The 21409-nt window shown below is 45.8% G+C and overlaps 2 protein-coding genes across 2 annotated transcripts in view; both read left to right on the top strand.

The window, feature by feature from the left end:
- Positions 1–15440, top strand: part of LOC121858080 — a 46622-nt gene extending 31182 nt beyond the window's left edge. Inside the window, exons 6-8 of the mRNA XM_042354316.1 lie at positions 13583–13725; positions 14048–14192; positions 14467–15440. Of these exons, the coding sequence (XP_042210250.1) occupies positions 13583–13725; positions 14048–14192; positions 14467–14675 (497 nt within the window). The 3' untranslated portion in view covers positions 14676–15440. The remainder of the gene's footprint in view (positions 1–13582; positions 13726–14047; positions 14193–14466) is intronic.
- Positions 15441–19701: 4261 nt separating this feature from the next.
- LOC121858081 (protein stum homolog) overlaps positions 19702–21409 on the top strand; it is a 23749-nt gene continuing 22041 nt past the window's right edge. Inside the window, exon 1 of the mRNA XM_042354317.1 lies at positions 19702–20618. Coding sequence (XP_042210251.1) covers positions 20439–20618 — 180 coding nt within the window. The 5' untranslated portion in view covers positions 19702–20438. The remainder of the gene's footprint in view (positions 20619–21409) is intronic.

The following is a 21409-nucleotide window of genomic DNA, read 5'->3' on the forward strand; positions in this document are numbered from 1 at the left end:
CAATAAAACATACATACAATAATGGTTCTAAGGTGTCCCTCGTGTAACGGGATGGCCGGCAAGGCCCCCCCTAGGTGTGAATTTGTTTAGGTGTAAAGCTGTCGCCAATACAACAACCAAACCCTAAGTTAACGAGTTGTATGACCCAGTGTCAAAGGATAGTCCGAAAAGACCGGACAACTGCACTGGCTAACCATTATCCAAGAACACGATCCGCAAATCGATTAACATCCAGGTCCCCAATTACTGCTGGGTAGACAGAGGCAAATGGTGTAAAGAAACTTGCCCATCGTTTCACCCTGCCCGGGGATCGAACCCGGGGCTAGCATGCTGACCATTACACCACAGGTCACATACATACATATACACATCTGCCGTATCAATGTAAAAACATAACCTTGAAGGCGATCTAGTCTAGTTTAGTTGAGGTTTGGTTAGGTTAGGTTAAGTTTGCTTAGGATAATTTTACATTTTTAAGTTAGGTTACACTGGATGTTGTTGTTACGTCAGAGGCGATATTTACTGACCAATCAACGGCCATGACAGCCTTAACCACGACCTCACAGTGTCAACAGAGGGTGCAGGTGTGTTGTGGGTCTGTCCGTGTACCGTCACTCTCTGGGTGGTTGTGTATTGAGAGGGAAGCCACTCCTAAAACTGACAGTACGGCATGGGAAGTGACAGTATTAGAGCACTGTCAGTAAATTCCTGTCACTTTCTATCTGGTCTTGTATATTGAGATTCAACCCACTCCCTTAGAGGCTGACAGTACTGCATGGGAAGTGACGGTATCAGGGCAGTGTCAGGGTAGTACACCGTAAACGCTTTAAAATACTCTGTATACAAGCAGGTCTGTCTACGTGAGGGTGAGTATAGGTTCTCAAGGCGATGTGTGTGTGTGTGTGTGTGTGTGTGTGTGTGTGTGTGTGTGTGTGTGTGTGTGTGTGTGTGTGTGTGTGTGTGTGTGTGTGTGTGTGTGAAGATTCCGAAATAAAGAATAAAAAATTACGGGAAAGTGTAAATTAACATCAGTACTTGACCACTTTCACCTTTCAATTAAGATCAAGTTTTTCTACACTAGTTCAGGGTGGGTGGGTGAGGTGGAAGGCGCTGTTTATATACCTGGAGTGGAAATGACTGCTTGCATGACCCTCCTCCCCCACACACACACCTGTACCTACACACCTCATCCCACACTCCTGACACTCCCTACCACGTGACACAGTGTTGACATCATCCCAGCTGATCACATGTAAACAAACTATTTTTACGCGGGAAGGAAACCAGACTCTGGACTCCCCTAGTGTTGGTGCGGTAACTATTTCTCTTCTAAACTTGGTATTGGAAAGCGATTCTATTGACGTCGGAATCTTAGTGGGTCAATTCGAAGCTATTTTTGGGTGTGTTCGCTTTGTTTAACAACTTAATTGAAGGATTTAGCTTTGTATGTGTTAGGTTAAGTTAGGGTCAATGGTTCAATCCCAAGACACCTCCCCAACTATAAAGGGTATACCTAACTTTGCAGTCTTGGTAGTGAAGATGATCGTGTACAGTACCACCCTCACTGTGTCCATGTGTACCGAAGGCTTATCTAGTCTGCTGTACCTACACTGTACCGGCCACACTGTACCCTGCCACCCTGGTCATGAAACGTGTGAGTCCAACTTTTAATCATTTTTTCTCTCTTTCAATGTCCGTCTTTTTCTGTGTCTTTGTTCTGGGGTAAAGACAACTGGCGCCACAGGATCACACAATGGCTGCCAAAGTACAGTAATTAATAACTTTCACCGACCTTTGCCTCTGTCACACAAACACAAACACAACACACACACACACACACACACACACACACACACACACACACACACACACACACACACACACATTCCCTGCTCGCTAGCTTTTGTTTAACGTAATTATTTAATTATCTCACAAAATGGAAGCTCCAGCCCTGTACGTTGCATAATCTGCCTCCACCGAAGGTATTCGTACGTATTCAGACATAATGTGCGCTGATTGGTCCTGCCTATTATGACGTATAAGTATGGTTGGCACTGATTGGTCGTGCCCACCATGATTAGTCTGGCATACTTTTAACATAAGAGTATGACGGATGCTAATTGGTCGTACCCACCATGACACACGTTGGTGTGTGTGTGTGTGTGTGTGTGTGTGTGTGTGTGTGTGTGTGTGTGTGTGTGAGACCTTCAGTCAACCAAATTAAAGAGTTAAGTCTGAAGAGTTGAAAAATTTGCACCATCGAACGCTACCATTTATTATTATTATTATTGTTATTTCTGTAACCCACTTAGAACTGTGCACTCTACTTGACCTCTGATCTGTACTGTACATGTGCAAGCCCCTCCTGACCTTTGATCTCGCTGTTAGGGGTCATTTTACAGGTGTTTTTTGGGTGAGTGTTGCTTCACCTGGTGTAGACAGTTCCCATCACAGGTAGGAGCTGTTATGAAAGGTCACCTGCGTCTGACCTCCCTGCTCTTATGTTTGACCTCTGGGTGACCTTTGATCTTTGGGATGTTTTGTTTCTCTTAACAAAAACGCACGCATACACACACACATTCTCTCTCTCTTTTTACATTGTATTATTTCCCCTTTTCCTTGTTTTCTCACTTTCTTTAAAATACCAAGTCTCTCGCTCACTACCTCTCTCTCTATCTGTGTCTCCTCCCCTCACTCTCACACACGTCACAATGTTTCCCAGGTAAAACCCAGCCCAGGTGTGTGTTTACAGTACACCAGCTGGAGCCTCAGTATCAACACAGCCAGACCCGGACACGACACTTCCCGCTGCCTGTGTCGAGGAGGTCTGTGTATCTACTAATGCCACCCTAACCTAACCTAACCTTAACCTGACTTAACCTAACCCACCAATTTAACCTAAGCTAACCTAACCTACCCTTAACCTGACTAAACCTAACCTAACCTAACACCAATTTAACCTAAGCTAACCTAACCTACCCTTAACCTGACTAAACCTAAGCTAACCTAAGCTTCAGGTGACCCATCGGTGTTATTTCTACCTTCAACTTAAACAGGTCAGTTATATAACTCTCTCGAGTCTTTAATTACGAGAAGAAAAAAATCATCGTACGAGTTTCTGAGACTCTTACCCCAGCACAGGAAATAAGAGAAAAAAATAACCTTGATACTTTGAGAATACAGCTATGTAACAGCTAAAAAATTATCGTAGGAACCTTGAGAATCTTTGCTTGATGCCGTAAGTGAAAAAAAAAATACTTTCTCACACAGTCACTTAGGGGAAGAATTACGTAGGATGATTTGAGGATGAGAAGTGAGTCAGCTACTTAACAAACACACACACACACACACACACACACAGTGACCTTGACTGCGTCGCTTCAGTGCAATTGCTTTGTGCCTGTAATGAATCTTGTGTTACCTCACGAGAAGAGGTGACAATGATACACTACACGCAACGGCCAAGTGATGTGACGCAGCCTCACACTATTACAATGTGACGCAGCTTGACGACACTATTACAATGTGACGCAGACTGACACTACAACAATGTGACACACCACCAAAATAAGACGCAAATTCAATCAAATATGACGCAAACTTGACAATCTTAATGTAAAGAATGACACACACCAGCCAGCAAGACTCGGGAATAATAAATATATGAAACAAGATTTTAATGGCTGGGCGTCACAAGGTCCAACCCCCAGGTGGTCGTCCTTATTCCCCGCAGTAAAGATAATGCACTCGTCTGTCTGTCTGTGTGTCTGTCTGTCCGTGGCCTACAATGAGTCCAAGGGTCAAACTTGGATTGATTATTCCCCTTAGTGGTGCCAAGGTTAGGATAGGTTAGATTAGGTTAGGGTAAGTTCGTATATGGAGATCACTGTCCCCCCAAAATGTTCCGCCTGTCTGTGTGTGTGTGTGTGTGTGTGTGTGTGTGTGTTATTATAATTTTTCTTGTTTTATTGTTTGTTTGTTTATTACCTGTTTTTGTTTATTTTTATCGAATTTATCCATCTATGTGTGTGTGTGTGTGTGTGTGTGTGTGTGTGTGTGTGTGTGTGTGTGTGTGTGTGTGTGTGTGTGTGTGTGTGTGTGTGTGTGTGTGTGTGTGTGTGGTCCTTCAAGGTCGTGTGGATGTGACTGGTTCATCCTCTGCTTATGGAGGTGTGGAGGACAGCAAGGTGATGGTGGAGTGGAGGGTGGATGTGGGTGGAGTATGGTGATGGTGGAGGGTGGGTGGAGTAGGTGGAGTATGGTGGATGGGTGGGTGGAGTAGGTGGAGTATGGTGGAAGTTGGTGTCTGCTACACTTGGGAGAATTTCTCATAGTGTTATCGGTCAGTGAGTGAGTGAGTCGGTCAGTCAGTCAATTGTATCTCTCTCCTTGTGAAAGAGACCTAGGGGTACTTGTAAGCCCGGACCTACGGCCTAGAAAACAGTGAGTTAATGTTCGAAATAAGGCAAACAGAGTATTGGGTTTTATATCTAGAAGTGTAAGTAACAAGAGTGCAGAGGTCTTATTGCAACTATATCTTGCGCTAGTCAGGCCGCACCTCGATTATGCGGTTCAGTTCTGGTGCCCCTATTATAGAATGGATATAAATTCACCAGAGTCGGTGCAGCGAAGAATGACAAAATGATTCCGGGACTTAGAAAACCTTCCATATCAGGATAGGTTAAAGAAACTTAACTTGCATTCCCTAGAAAGACGAAGAGTGCGGGAGATATGATAGAAGTATTTATGGGTGAAAGGAATCAATAAAGGATATAGATGTTCTTATAATATCCGAGCAGGATAGGACTCGGAGCAACGGATTTAAGTTGATAAGTTTAGGTTAGGAGGAGATAGGAAGAAACTGGTTCACAAATAGGGTGGTGGACGAGTGGAACGCTTAGCAACTTTGTAGTAAGTGCTGGAACGTTTCAAAAGGAGGCTAGATAGATTCATGAATGATAGAGAGTGGTAGTAACTCTCGACAGAGCTGCCAACCGCCTATTGCAGACTCCTTATTTTCTTATATTCTTATGTTCCCTTCGATCTGACGGTCACGATGTACGTCATAATGTAAACAAAGAACGACGCAGGACGACAATATTTACCTTCAACAGCTGTGACGTTTTTCTGTCGTCTTGAGAGTTGTTTGTCTGTGGTTCAGTAACAATGGTCTTCGAGGATAGTGTATTATCTTAGTCGTATACACTAGAACACAGTAATAAGGTATTTTCTAACCTGACCTAGCATGACCTGACCTAATTAACATGACCTGTCCCTCAGAACAGGTCATGATATTTACTCATCCCATTTTTCCCGCCATTTCTCGACGTTGTGGGTGAGGACCATTGTGGAGCATTGTTGGTGAGGAGGAGCATTGTGGAGCATTGTTGGTGAGGAGGAGCATTGTTGGACGTTGTGGTGAGGAGGAGCATTGTTGGACGTTGTGGGTGAGGAGGAGCATTGTTGGACGTTGTGGGTGAGGAGGAGCATTGTTGAACGTTGTGGGTGAGGAGCATTGTGGAGCATTGTTGAAGGTCAAATATAAATGTTTCTTCATCCTAATTATCACATCTACTGAGGATGAAGACTGTGACGTATTTCCATCAGTGTGTGTACGTATTTCAGTCAGTGTGTAATTTCAGTCAGTGTGTACGTATTTCTGTAGATGGTAATAATAAAAATAAACCAAACAGACAGGCAGACAGACAGACAGGATGCAACACAGCGCCTGTTAAAGTATTAAATCCTCTTCAAAATAATCCTCTTACCGTCTGTTTCCCGCCATCTTGTACACACAGTAAACAAACAAACATTCACACACAAAAAATATACACAAAGATAATATAAATACCTGTTAAAAGAGCCACAACCTAACCTAACCCAACCTAACCTAACCTAACCCCAATCCTAACCTAACCTAAACCTAACCTAACCCAACCTAACCTAACCTAACCTAACCTAACCTAACTTAACCTAACCTAACCTAACCTAACCTAACCTAACCTAATCTGACCTGACCTGACCTGACCTTTACCCAAAACCAAAACTTAACCTAACCAAACTGGTGGGTAATATTTCTCATCAATATCTCTCATTAATCTGTGTTTCTCATCATCTGGTTAGAGACATAATTGAGGTCTGGTGTTCAGTCCTGATTACTGTAGCCCCAAGCGACCTGATCATCCTGGGGCCCTCTGGTTAACGTCTCTCTCTCACCCTCCTTTACCTCCTCCTCTCCCCCTCCCCCTCTCTCCACCCCTACCTTTCCCCTTCCCTCTACCCTTCCCTACCTCCTACCCGCTTCCCCTCTACCTCTCCTCGCCCCCTTCCCTATACCCTCCTTCGGCATGACTCGTCTCCTTCACCGCCCCCTGCTGGTCTTCGTCTGGGATTCATGATGCAATGTTTACCTCAGTCAACACTACAGTCTGATGTTGTTCCTGATGCTTTACAACCTGCATTTCTTAAACCTGTATGACTTGTAACCTGCACCTCTTAGCTTGTATCTCTTAGTCTGTAGGACGTGTAACCTGCATCGCTTAGCCTGTACGACCTGTAACCTGCACATCTTAGACCTGTAGAAAATGTATCCTGCATCTTTTACAACCTTACATCGTATAACCTACACTTTTTAGACCTGTAGGACATAGAACCTGCACCTTCTTCAACAGGCAGGACGTATAAACCTGCAGCTGTTCCAAGGCAGGACGTACAGGCACCTCCGAGTATTGTCAACACGTGTCCCTCTCATGTGTGAAAGGTCGACAGTGTGTGTGTGTGTGTGTGTGTGTGTGTGTGTGTGTGTGTGTGTGCTCTACTTTATCTTTTATCAATTTCTCTTATCACTCCTTCCCATTTTTTCTGTAATCCTTCATCCACCTTTTCACAAACACGAGACAGGGGGTAAAGATAACAGACACAGACAGACATAGAAAGACATAGACAGACACAGACAGACACAGACAGATATAGACAGACACAGACAGACATAGACAGACACAGAGAGACATAGACAGACACAGACAGACACAGACAGATATAGACAGACACAGACAGACATAGACAGATATAGACAGACACAGACAGACATAGACAGACACAGACAGACATAGACAGACACAGACAGACACAGACAGATATAGACAGACACAGACAGACATAGACAGACACAGACAGACACAGATAGCTAATCGCTACATCTCCTTTTGTGAAGTTTAATGCTACCAAGGTGGGAGTCAGTGAGTCTGTGTGAGTCAGTGAGAGTCTGTGTGAGTCTCTGTGAGTCTATGTGAGTCTGTGTGAGTCAGTGAGAGTCTGTGTGAGTCTGTGTGAGTCAGTGAGAGTCTGTGTGAGTCTGTGAGTCAGTGAGTCTGTGTGAGTCAGCGAGAGTCTGTGTGAGTCAGTGAGTCAGTGAGAGTCTGTGTGAGTCTGTGTGAGTCAGTGAGAGTCTGTGTGAGTCTGTGTGAGTCAGTGAGTCAGTGTCAAGGCTGAGTAGAAAGTAGATCTTGACCTTATAATCGAGGGAGGAGGTGGATGGAGGAAGAGGAGGGAACGGAGAGGAAGAGGAGGAAAGAAAGAGGAGGAGAAGAAGCTGGAGGAAAAGGAAGAGAGGAGGAGGAAGAGGTATCATCGGTAGGCTTGAAGGTCTAATTGTGAGTCAGGTGAAGTCAGTGTAAAGGCAAGCACAAAGCAGGACCTTGACCTTCAACTCGAGGGTGGAGGAGGAGGAGGATGGAGGAGGAGGAGCAAGAGAAGGAGGAGCAAAGAAGGAGGAGGAGAAGAAGAAGAAGAAGAAGAAGAAGAAGAAGAAGAAGAAGAAGAAGAAGAAGGAGGTATCTTCAGGTTACCTCAAGCGTCTACCTGTAAGTCAGTATGAAGGCTTGGAGGGAAGTGAAGTTCGACCTCCAACAACCAGCAGCTGTTATCACGACCAAAATGTCTCTTGGATTATTTTAACTGAGAGGAACTGAAATAATTAGGTGACATATCTCTATTATTATCTTCACCGTCTAGAAAACCTATGTAGAGAAAAGGTAAGAGAAAGGTTATGCTTACTGAGTGGATGATGGGGGGGGAGTTGTGGGGTTATGCTTACTGAGTGGATGGGAGGTGGAGCCACGGTGATGCGCTTGTTGAGTGGACCAGGTATCGGTACTTGCTTATGATTGGTTACAGAGACAAGGTGCTTAATGAGTGGCCGGGGAGATAAGGCCACTCAGTGAGTGACCTGGTGGTGATGATTATAGCTAACGAGGAGTGTGAACGTGGCCAAGGAAATATCGATACTGAGTGGGTGAAGCCCCAGAATAATGCTTACTGAGTGGGTGGAGCCTTAGAATAATGCTTACTGAGTGGGTACTAGAATAATGCTTACTGAGTGGGTAGAGCCCTAGAATAATGCTTACTGAGTGGGTAGAGCCCTGAAAATGCTTACTGAGTGGGTGTGTGTGTGTTCATGACTCACTCACCACCTGGCTCCACCCATCTCCGGAGAAACTACCACCAGGGCCTTCTACAGGTACTCTGTGTGTTATGGTAGTTGATAGGTGTGGTCGTGGTGGGTCTGGTAGGTGTGGTTGTGGTGGGTGTGGTTGAGGTGGGCGTGTGGTAGACATTCTTGTGGCGAAATAATGTGGCATGTTTTGGGCGTTGTCGTCGTGGTGGTAATGGCTGAGGGCCTAGTGGGCGTGTGGGCGGTATAAACGTAGGTGTGACAGACAACCCTTTACCGTTAGTTCCGCCTACACATAATGGTAAACCGAAATATCCACAGTTGTCGTCACTCTAAGACTTCAAGACCGTCAGGGATGGTCTTAGGCATTATCCAGACTCCAAGACCATCTCCCACTAAGACCCCTCCTTACCACCACCTCCTTCAGTATAGGTTCATCTCCTTCAGGAACTCTCGGCGCCGTAGGACCTGTACACCTGCTGCCTCCGTCATAATTATCACACACCGTCTTTGTTTACTCACGTGTTGTAAACAGTGACCTCAGCACAGCCACGAGCACCAGAAATTATCATAACAGTGAAAAGCATTAACACCAAGAGCGAATTTTCCTTTGTTTTTGTGACTTCAAGAGCTTTTTACAGAACGCTTTGTCCAGCTAAGAGTTCCTTCATAACCCTCCTCCTCTTCCCATCTTCCTGTTTCAGCCGGAGAGTCGCGTCAGGGCGCCAGGACCGTCGCCTCACGAGTTATAACTACACACATTATGGGCGTGTGGGCGGCCGACTGTGATGGGATAGAGGACCTTAATCCCAACCTAACTAAATGCCTCCTCACGGAGGAGGAATTTTGGATGGTTAGGTTAGGTTCTGTGGTAGATTTGTGGCGGTGAGGGCGGCGACGAGGGCGGTGGGCGGAGGCGGTGAAGGAGGAGTCTACGGAGGTCGTTGCACCCAATATGTCTATAAGGAAGTCAAGTACAGGGAGCTTAACCTTCATCCACACACACACACACACACACACACACACACACACACACACACACACACACACACACACACACACACACACACACGGTGGCTCAATGGTTATCGCAGTTGGTTGGGTGTTCAGTAGTCTCCAGTGTATCTCTGACTACGGTCGAGTGACTGATAAACTATTCAGGTATATTACAGTAATGAGATGACTTACAGGTAATACAATACCTGTACCCCGTGTGCTGTTGTGTCCCTCCCTCCCCCCCACACACACCCTCCCCAACACCCCCTCCCTCTCCCACAAAAACACTCCTCGTCTCCCAACACCTCCCCTCTCCCACAACACCTCGTCTCCCCAACACCCTCCCCCTCTCCCACAAACACCCTCGTCTCCCAACACCTCCCTCTCCCACAAACACTCCTCGTCTCCCAACACCTCCCCCTTCCCACAAACACTCCTCGTCTCCCCCAACACCCCTCCCTCTCCCACAAACACCTCGTCTCCCCCAAAACACCTCCCTCTCCTACACACCCTCTCCCCATAACCCCCTCCCCACACAGCCATAGCTACAAACTTCACTATAACGTGGGTACCGAGGTCAACTTACTAAAGCCTGGGATATAGGAGCCGCCAGCCTCTTACTCACGCCAAATTATTTCTCCATTTTACAGAGAGAATAATTTAAGATAATCGCTTCTTACAATAATTATTAAGGCATAAATTTGTTATTTTCAGTAGTAGTAGTAGTAGTAGTAGTAACGACTGTTGTAGTTGTATCAACAGTAAATAATAATACTAATAATCACACACACACAAGTATTAACAAACATAGAAAGTTGCCCAAAAACGACCATTATGAGGAGGAAATAATGGGGTGCTAAAATATTCATGGGAGTATTTTTACGTTGGGAGGGGGGAGGATGAGGAAAGAAAACAGGGGGTAGGAGGAGGAGGACCTACAAACAACATACGTAAATGGTAGGAAAGCACCAATCAGCACTCACTATACCCCCACGTAATGGTAGGTAAGCACCAATCAGCACTCACTATACCCCCACGTAATGGTAGGAAAGCACCAATCAGCACTCACTATACCCCCACGTAATGGTAGGAAGGGACCAATCAGCACTCACTATACCCCCACGTAATGGTAGGAAAGCACCAATCAGCACTCACTATACCCCCACGTAATGGTAGGAAGGGACCAATCAGCACTCACTATACCCCCACGTAATGGTAGGAAAGGACCAATCACAACACGTCATGCTCCCATAAGCGTGAAATCCTACCAAATCGGGACCGCCCCTTATGTCGAACCAGTGTCCTCGAGGTGTGAGGTTGCAACACACGAGCAACACAGCCATGAGGAAATGTGTGAGTCAGGTAACATAAGACTCACCGTGGCTAATGACAACCTAACCTAACCTAACCTAACCAAACCTAACCTAGCCATCTACCTCCTTCTTCCATTATTTAATTTCTTCTTCTTCTCCTCACTCCCCTTTCCTTTCCCCATCTCCCCTTCTTTCTCCTCTCCCTCTTCTTCATCTTCTCTTCCACCTACTCTTCTTCCTTTCTTTACATCCTCCTCTTTCCTCTCCTCCCCTGTGTCTCTTCCTTTCCTACAGACAGAGAGACAGAGACACAGAAACAGGCATATGGAGAGAGAGAGAGAGAGAGAGAGAGAGAGAGAGAGAGAGAGAGAGAGAGAGAGAGACGACCACAGTTTATATCCGGCTTAGTCAGCTTATATTCGTCTTACTGAGCTTATATCCGGCTTGGTCAGCTTATATCCAGTTTACTCAGTTTATAACCGGCTAATTGAGTTTATTACTGGCTTAATCACACACACACACACACACACACACACAAACGCACACACACCGAAAACAACACTACTTTTCCACCGCTATGATAATAAAAATAATAATAATAATAAACAACAGAGCCACAGCATTACATTCGAGAGAGAGAGAGAGTCTTTGTTTTCCTCCTGTTCTGCTTTATTTAGGTCTTTCCTCTTCCGTCTTCTGTAACCCCTTTGTCCTCTTCTTTCCCCTTCACCTTCCTCCTCCTCTCCCAGGCTCACTCTCCACCACACCACCACTCTCTCCCCACCACACCACTCTCTCCCTACCACCACCACCCACCTACTCTCTCCCACCACACCACCACCACCTACCCCTCTCTGCCACCACCACCCACAGCAGCATCCTGTACGGCTCTGGTCTGGAAGGTGGCCAAAAACCCTGAATGAAGTTTGTCGTGTCCTTCCCTCAATGCTTTCTCCTCTCCTCCTTCCTTCTTTCTCCCTCCCTTCCTTCCTTCCCTCCCTCCCTTCTTTCCTCCCTCCCCCTTCATTCCTTTTCTTCCTCTTCTCCTTCCCTCCTCTCTCTCTTATCTCACCCTTTCTCCTCCTTGTCCCCTCTTTGTTCCCCCTCGTACCTTTCTCTCTCTCTCTCTCTCTCTCTCTCTCTCTCTCTCTCTCTCTCTCTCTCTCTCTCTCTCAAGGACAAGGTTTCGTCATCAAGGAATAAACAGAGAGAGAGAGAAAGAAAGAAGATATCTTTATTAGATGGACCCAGGATCTTGCAGAGAACATGGCAGTTTCTGCCTGTCAAGGTCCTTTATTTACTCTCCCTCACTCCCTCCCTCCCCCTCATCTGTCTTCCTCCCTCCCCCTCATCTGTCTTCCTCCCGCCTTCATCCCTCTTCCTACCGCCCTCTCTCTCCCCGTCCATCCGTTAAATCAGTCCTGCGTGGTAGTGGACAGTCATGCCACCCTCTGTGTCAAGACCCGACTGAATTACACAGAATAGGGAAACTGTACTACAAGCTTTGTCAATAAAGTTGTTAAACCTAAAAGAAACTCTACACACACACACACACACACACACACAGACTATGAAGGGGACAGACAGACAGACAGACAGACTATGAAGGGGACAGACAGACAGACAGACAGACTATGAAGGGGACAGACAGACAGACTATGATTAAGTTAGCCTCGAGTGAGTTTTGTATTCTCCCATCTCTCTCTTTTTTTTAACATAATATACTGAGATCCGGATGCTGGCAGGTCATAACTTCCTCAACCAATGCGACAATCGACCTTGACCGCCACTGACGTATTTATCTAAGTTTCCCATTCCATTAAGTGCGTTGAGGGATCGTTTTCTTTAATGTTTCTTCTTGATGGTGTCGCTAGTTCATGGACACACACACACACGTATAAACAGTACGTTGGGTCAAATGAACCCCATTCCCAATACAACCTAACCTAACCTAACCTAACCTGACCAGACTTCCTATTACTCTATACCGTAGACCTGCCCATTCATCCACACCACCTATCCCCCTTTACCACCCACCCATTCCCCATCCACCTACCTGTATTCTGTATATGCAACAGCCCATCCTTCCTCACTCAACCTCCTAATCACCCAACCAGCCCGCCCATCTCTACCACCACATCACCTTTAACACACCCGTCACAGCCACGTGGTTTATGAGTCTTTCTCCAACTTTTTTTTCTCTCCCTCCAGCGCCATAAAAAACTACCCCCTCTCTCTCTCTTCACTACAGGGACATTACCAGGACGCATGCCGCGTTACGACCATCACCACTCCTTTACTCTTCACCCTGACAGGAAAAGTTTTAATTAGACACCAGTTCTCTACCCTCCCTACTGAACTTTTGAACTTAATACTGAAACTTGAATTTGACCGTCTACAAAACTTAGCGCTAGCCTCCGAGTTCTTAATTGGTGTCGCTGGTTCGTTCCCGAGGCTCTCCTGGTCCACCCAGCTGTAAATGGGTACCTATAACTGAATTGTTTACTGTAATGCGTTCTGTATCCACACCGTACTGTAGTCATACCGTCAGGGTTGTACGATACAGTTATGGTGAATCTAAGTAACCAGATGAATGTTACCGAGTATTACCTGAATATTACCGAGTATTACCTGGATATTACCGAGTATTACCTGAATATTACCGAGTATCACCTGGATATTACCGAGTATTACCTGAATATTACCGAGTATTACCTGAATATTACCGAGTATTACCTGAATATTACCGAGTATTACCTGAATATTACCGAGTATCACCTGGATATTACCGAGTATTAACCACAATCGTTCCTCCCGACAGAGATCCCGGAGAAGGCGCGGCCGGAGCCTAAGAGGAGGTATGGAGACAGGATCAACTCCCTTCGTCGCCGCCGTCTGATACGTGAGGCCACGCCCACCTCCTCCTCCCTCAGGCTACCTGTCGACGAACCCTTCCCCGCCAAGGTGATTAATTATCTCCCTGTATCACCTGTTTGGGTCTGTCTGTCTTATTCTTATTTATTCTCATTATGTCTCATGTGTATGTTAACTCTCTCTCTCTCTCTCTCTTTCTTTCCGACATCCTTTTAATCTTATCTTTGTGCTCTTCCTTCATTCTATGCTTTCTTTACTCCTCTCTCTCTCTCTCCCCTTCATCTCTCTCTCTCTTTCTACCTCTTTCTCTCTCCCCCTACATCTACCTCTCTCTCTTCCCTACCTCTCTCTCTCTCTCTCTCTCTATCTCTCACCATCACCCTACGACTAACTCTCCCCCACACTCCCACAGTTCGATGAGGCCTTCGTAGCTCGGGTGGAGAGGTCAGTGAGAATGCGTCGTGCCCTGGACGGCTCCTCAGCGCATCACCACCACCACCACCATGACAAGTCCTGTACTATCCTAGGGGTCAAGTATAACCTAGGCGAGGTCATAGGTGAGTATCCTGTAGAGTCCTGTAAAGAGTCCTATAAGAGTCCTGTAGGAGTTCTGTAAGAGTCCTGTAGAGAATCCTTTGAGTAGTCTGGTGGAGGTCATATGTCTTGTCTGTCTTTAAGAAAAATATATGTCATGTCTCTCATATACAGTATGATGTCTCTCTAAGTCTATTGTCTCTCTCAGTTCATATGTATAAGTCTCTTTCTCTGTTGAATATATGTCATAAGTCTCTCGGTCTTATACAAGTCTTCATCAGTCATTATACTCGACAGGTGTGGCATCAGATGTGTGTATGGAGTGCAGGTGTGCGGCGGGGAAGATGTTCTGTTCCCCGAGGTGCTGCTTCCTGCCCTCACCCTTCCAGCTCTCCCTTAACCACCAGGAGGCCCTCACCAGCAGGCAGCCAGGACCAGCTCGACCACACCCTCTCTCCTACGTCCGCAACCAATACGAGGAAGATCAGGTGCTTTCTTGGTTGTGATTGGTCTAATATCATCATCGACAGCCAATCAGAGAAAGTCAAGGTCCTATCTTAGTTGTGATTCGTCTATCGTCAGCCAATACCATACAGCCAATCAACGAAAGACCAGTCCCTATCTTAGTTGTGATTGGTCGACAAGTAACTAGTATATCCGTCAACAACCAATCAGAATGGCTTTAAACAAGAGGAACAGTTCCTCTGATAAACTGGTTTGTCTACCAGTCAGTACAAGTTAACAGTACCAGTTAAGAGGAACAGTTCCTCTGATGGTTGACTCGTCCACAACCAGTCAGTACCAGTCAGAGAGTACCAGGAGGTACTACTAGGGGGGGGCAGTGTTGTAGGACGACTCACACCAATCACTGAACACACACACACACACACACACACACACACACACACACACACACACACACACACACACACACGCACACATGCCATATACACACAGTATGTACACCACACTGATGTACGTATATGGTGTCATGATAATTCGTACACATGTGCCATTCTTATTCGTACACATGACTTTAGCATTTAGTGAAGAGCTTATATGAGCATTGTAAACATTGTATTGTCTGAGTAGTGAGGAATGTTTATTATATATATGTGAAGTAAACACCGTGTTGATGTTTAAGTTCTTGTATATGTATATTTTAGTCTATATATGTAAACATTTATTCATATATCTGTCTATTTCAATCTGTCTATATAAACAACCATCTGTCTATTTCACTCTATACATCTTAAATGTTTATCTGTCTATTTCAATGTGTTTTATTAAGTGAGAAAAATAATTATATGAAGGATCTGTCTCCTTGTTTCCTTGTCTCTCTGTCTATCTCACCTCACACTGTCTCTTTATCTCTTATCCTCGCACTGTTATGAGACAGGTGAAGACAGGAACAGGTGAATGTGTCTCCCTCGTGACAGGTGAAGACAGAAAACACCATCTGAGTTTGTCTTCATCATCAGCTGGACCTAACCTGACCTGACCTGACCTGACCCGACCTGACCGAACCTGGACCTGACCTGACCTGACCTAACCTAACCTGGACCTAACCTGACCTGACCTGACCTGACCTAACCTGACCTGACCTAACCTAACCTGACCCGACCTAACCTGGACCTAACCTAACCTGACCTGACCCGACCTAACCAAAATGCTTTGTGTTAAATGTATTGTTAGTTTGAGAGACGATTGTTAAGTATATAAATGTCTGTCTCTATGTATTGACAGGGAGAGACGGTGGAGAGAGATAGTGAGTTATCTTTATGTCTGTCTCTGTGTCTGTCTGTCTGTCTCTATTTTAGTCTTCTGTTTCCCTTACTCCTTCTTCTTCGTCCCCTTCTCTAATTCTCTTCTTATCTTCTATGTCTTTAACATTATCTAATTCTCCTTCTTCCTTCTCTCTCTCTCTCTCTTACCTCAACTTTTTCTCCTCCTCTAATGTCCCTTCTTTACTCTGCCGTCTCTCTTCCCATCATTATTTTTTCCCTTAATCCTCCCCCTCTCTCTCTCTCTCTCTCTCTCTCTCTCTCTCTCTCTCTCTCTCTCTCTCTCTCTCTTCTCTCTCTCTCTCTCTCAGATTCTCATCATACCTGCATATAATAATAATAATAATAATAATAATAATAATAATAATAATAATAATAATAATAATAATAATAATAATAATAATAACAATAAACATTATTCAACATTGCCTTAACATTATCCCGTATAAGAGTGTATTATGCTTTATATGTTTTTATTATGTACAAAGACTTTAATTCATTACAAACTTGAAAAAATACCAAAGAAATTCAATGTGTCGTTTTATTTACCCATTGCAACACACACACACACACACACACACACACACACACACACACACACACACACACACACACACACACACACACACACACACACACACACACACACACACACACACACACACACACACGTCTCCACAATATTGTGAACATTACGTTGACATCTTGACACCATAACGCGGTAATGAGGCAGTCAGTCGCTGACTCTGGCATAAGAGTGTCATGCCTGTGTCAGCATAAAAGAGAGAGAGAGAGAGAGAGAGAGGTCGTCAACACCAGCATAATTAAAGTCTCAGATTATATTTTCACTCAATAATTTATGTTACGGTTTATTTCTTCACCTCCTGGCAGCTCTCGTGGTCAGTGACGTCATTCTTCCTTTATTTACACTCAAAGAAAAATTTAAATGCCCGTAAAAATATGTCTGTACACACACACACACACACACACACACACACACCTAACCTAACGCTACTGATGGGGTTAGGTTAGGTTAGGTTAGGTTCAGGGAGGATATCGTCAAGGGGAATAAGCTTGTGTGTCTAATATACAGGTAAGGACAGCATCTGTCCAACAGTCTTACCCCCTAACACCTTGTGGGCAGAGCCAACTTGATCACCACACACACCCCCTAATACCCCTTGTGGGCAGAGCCAACAGTCACCCACCCTAGCACCCCCTTGAGGGCAACAGTCACCCACACCCTGTACCTGGGAGAGCCAGCAGTCACCCACTAACACCCCTTGTGGGCGAGCCAACAGTCACCTACCCCCTAACACCCCTTTGGGAGGGCAACAGTCACCCAACAGTCACCCACACACCCCTAACCCACCCCTTGAGGCAGAGCCAACAGTCACCCCACACCCCCTACTTGCCTTGAGCATGAGCCAACAGTCACCCACACCCCTAACACCCCTTGAGGGCGAGCCAACAGTCACCCACACCCCTAATACCCCTTTGTGGGACCTTGTGGGCAGCCAGTCACCCCACACCCCCAAACACCCCCTAACACCCCCTAACACCCACCCCTTGTGGGCGAGCCAACAGTCACCTACACTCTAACACCCGCAGCCGGGCGAGCCAACAGTCCCACCCACAAACTACCCCTTGTGGGCAGAGCCAATCACCCACACCTGCACCCCGCTTTGCAATGGGCAGAGCCAACAGCCTTGAGGGGCGCCAACAGTCACCCACACCTAACACCCCTTGTGGGCAGGCCCAGTCACCCACACCCCCTTGTCAAGACAGGGAGGGCGAGCCAACAGTCACCCACACACCCCTAACACCCCTTGTGGGCTGAGCCAACAGTCACCCACACCCGCAAGCTTACCGGGCGATGCTACCCCCCTAACACCCCTTGTGGGCGTCAACAGTCACCCACACCCCCAAACACCCCTTGTGGGCAGGAGCCAACAGTCACCCACCCCCCAAACACCCCTTGTGGGAGAGCCAACAGTCACCCACAACCCCTTGGCCAGGGCAGTCAACAATCACCACACCCTCTAACACCTTGTGGGCAGGCCAACAGCTTGGGCGGCCAACAGTCACCCCTTGCGGGCAGGCCAACAGTCACCCACACCCCCTAACACCCTTGTGGCCGGTGAGTAGATCACCCAACAGCAGGCCAGCAGTCACCCCACCCCTAACACCCCTTGTGGGTGAGCCAACAGTCCACCTTGCGGGCGAGCCAACAGCTTGTGGGCGAGCCAACCAGGAGGGCCACCCACAATCTCCAAATCAATTTTCCATCTGTTATTTACATGATCGCATTCTTCAACCTTTCTAAAGGGCACGAGAACCGGATCAATATGGCTCGATAACGGATCCTTCAAGGTAAAAGAACCGGATCAATCTATTTTTTAATAAGAGGGAACCGAGTCCTACGAAACATGGGAACAGGTTCAATCCGGTTCTGAGGCGAGACAGTAACCGGTTCACTCCGTTTCGCCAGCTTCCCTTTAACGCTGGAAAATCCGTTTAGTTAAACTCAAAATAAAAGTCATTGAAATATTTAGTAATAAATAAATCTTCACATATTTTATTATGAATCTACATGTAAATAAGAACATTATTGCCTAAACAAATACCTGTAAATGAATAAATAAAAAAAAATATGACCAAGAAACACCAGAAAAAAAATGATTAAATTTTTATTAAAATAAATTCTTTAAAAATCAATAAAACAAAATACAAATTAATTATAAAACCAAATTCAAAGAAAATTTTTATATTGAAAATGTAATAAAATAAATAATTAAACCGAATAAATAAACTAAACTAAAAGATCATAAATAAAATAAACAAATAAATATGTAATTGAAATAAAACAAAGTAAAACACAATACAATAAACAAGAGAAAAACATTGAAATAAAGTAGGAATGGAAGAGAGAGAGAGAGAGAGAGAGAGAGAGAGAAAATATGGATTAGGGTGAAAACATGAGAGGGAAGGAGAGTGGAGTTAGAGAGGAAGAGAAAGAGGGGAGGAAGTGAGACATAGGGGGGGGGTGGGGGAAGAGAGGAAAGGAGAGTTAATGAGTAATAGGGGAGGGTAAGAGTAGGGAGGGGAGGTGAGGAAAGAGAAGGGAGGGAGAGTAAGGGGAAAGTGAATGAGGGGGAGGAGAGTGAGGGGAGGGAGAGGGAGTGAGAGGGTTGGTCCAGCAGCCAGCTACGACACACACATCACTGCTCACTCGTGTGCCAGAGTCCGTGCTGTTAGGTCCACCGTGCCCAGGGCTCCGACACTCACTCACCCGCCGTGCCCAGGGTTCCGACACTCACTCACCCGCCGTGCCCAGGGTTCCGACACTCACTCACCCGCCGTGCCCAGGGCTCCGGACTCTCACTCACCTGCCGTGCCCAGGGTCTCAACACTCACTCACCTGCCGTGCCCAGGGTTCCACACTCCACCACCTGCCGTGCCCAGGATCTGACACTCACTCACCTGCCGTGCCCAGGATCTGACACTCACTCACCTGCCGTGCCCAGGGTTCCGACACTCACTCACCCGCCGTGCTCCAGGGTTCCGACTCTCACCACCTGCCGTGCCCAGGGTTCCGACACTCACTCACCTGCTGTGCCCAGGGTCTCCGACACTCACCACCCGCCGTGCCCAGGGTTCCGACACTCACTCACCCGCCGTGCCCAGGATTCCGACCAGTCACCCGCCGTGCCCAGGGTTCCAACACTCAGTCACCCGCCGTGCCCAGGGTCTCCGACACCCCACTCACCCGCCGTGCCCAGGGTTCCAACACTCACTCACCCGCCGTGCCCAGGGTTCCAACACTCACTCACCCGCCGTGCCCAGGGTTCCAACACTCACTCACCCGCCGTGCCCAGGGTTCCGACACTCACTCACCCGCCGTGCCCAGGGTTCCGACACTCACTCACCCGCCGTGCCCAGAGTTCCGACAGAAACAATGGAAACTGTTTACAATATACGACTCAACATTTACAGTCTCCGTTAAGTGTGTAGTGACCATTACTGTAGTGGATAAAGTGTGTTAACTCAAGATACATCCGTATATAAGTACCAACTCACATACAATGAACCAATTAAGTGCTTCAGCCTCCTGTAAGTAATTTCAGACACACGTAAACGAGAAAAAAATAAAATAATCTTTAAAACGACAAAATCTAAGTCATAAATGATCGATTTTCATTTGAGAAAGAAAATCTGTTTTTTCTCTTAATATAAATAAACTTCAAGTGAAAAAACTAAACCATAGAAATTATTGTAGACAAGATTAAAATTTTTGAGTTTATATAAAAAAATATCCCCCAAAATAATAATAATAACAATAAGTAAATAAAATAACTTACAAAATCAACAAAAATACTCCCCCAAACAAGTTGAAAACAAAAGATAATCAAGAAAAAAAAAACGAACAAAAACAAGCCATCACGTGTTACCTTATAGCAAAGTCGAAAACAAAAGAGCATCAGGATGTCGGATATAAACAAAGCGGAGAACGGGGCGACCAACACAGAGGCGGAGGTGACGAAGGAGGAAGTACCCAAGAAGAACGGCTCGAAGCACAAGAAGGACTGGCTGGCTGTGGGTGGTATTGGTATTGAGAAGCGAAGACGATCATCCAATGCTTCATACAGGATTGAGAATAACAAGGTATGAGTAATTGTGTACCAGTTAGTATATCTATGTCTGTCTGTATCTCTCTATGTCTGTCTGTCTGTCTGTATATCTATGTCTGTCTGTATCTCTCTGTCTGTCTGTCTGTCTGTATCTCTCTATGTCTGTCTGTCTGTCTGTATCTCTCTATGTCTGTCTGTCTGTCTGTATATCTATGTCTGTCTGTCTACCTTTGCCTTTCTCTTGACTACGCATTTCACACACACACACACACACACACACACACACACACACACCTTGTCTATGTACTTTCTTCCTCCTTGTGTATGTTGCCGAAAGTAAACACCTGTAGAGGAGCTAATTAACTACACACCTGAGATACTTGTAATTATCTACCTGACGGAGTATTTACCTGTGTACAAGTGCTTACACGCCCGAGGCACTTGTAGTTACGAGTACTGACACACTCGAAACACTTGTATTATATATTGCCTTAAGTCCTATTGCTAAAGGGATTTTAATACGTGTTAGTTTCTTTTTCTTAATGGGATTTTAAAGGATTTGGGATTTAACTTAAGGGATTTTAAGATAATATTATGGATTTTCGACTTACCTTAAAAGACATATGGGGAAGGATAATGTAGTAGAAGGTGGCGGTGGCTGAGTGGATTCCAGCACTCACTTCCTATCTTTAAGAGTCTCTGGTTCACGTCCGGGGCGCCACCAATCCAACCACCAGCTGTGAATGAGCACCTTACTTTACTAATAGGGGTATAGAGGCTGTCGAGTTCAGTGCCGAACACGCTTAATGCTTCCCCCCCCCCCTC

The sequence above is a fragment of the Homarus americanus genome, unplaced genomic scaffold (assembly GCF_018991925.1).
Source record: "Homarus americanus isolate GMGI-L3 unplaced genomic scaffold, GMGI_Hamer_2.0 scaffold23743, whole genome shotgun sequence".
Lineage (NCBI taxonomy): Eukaryota > Metazoa > Arthropoda > Malacostraca > Decapoda > Nephropidae > Homarus > Homarus americanus.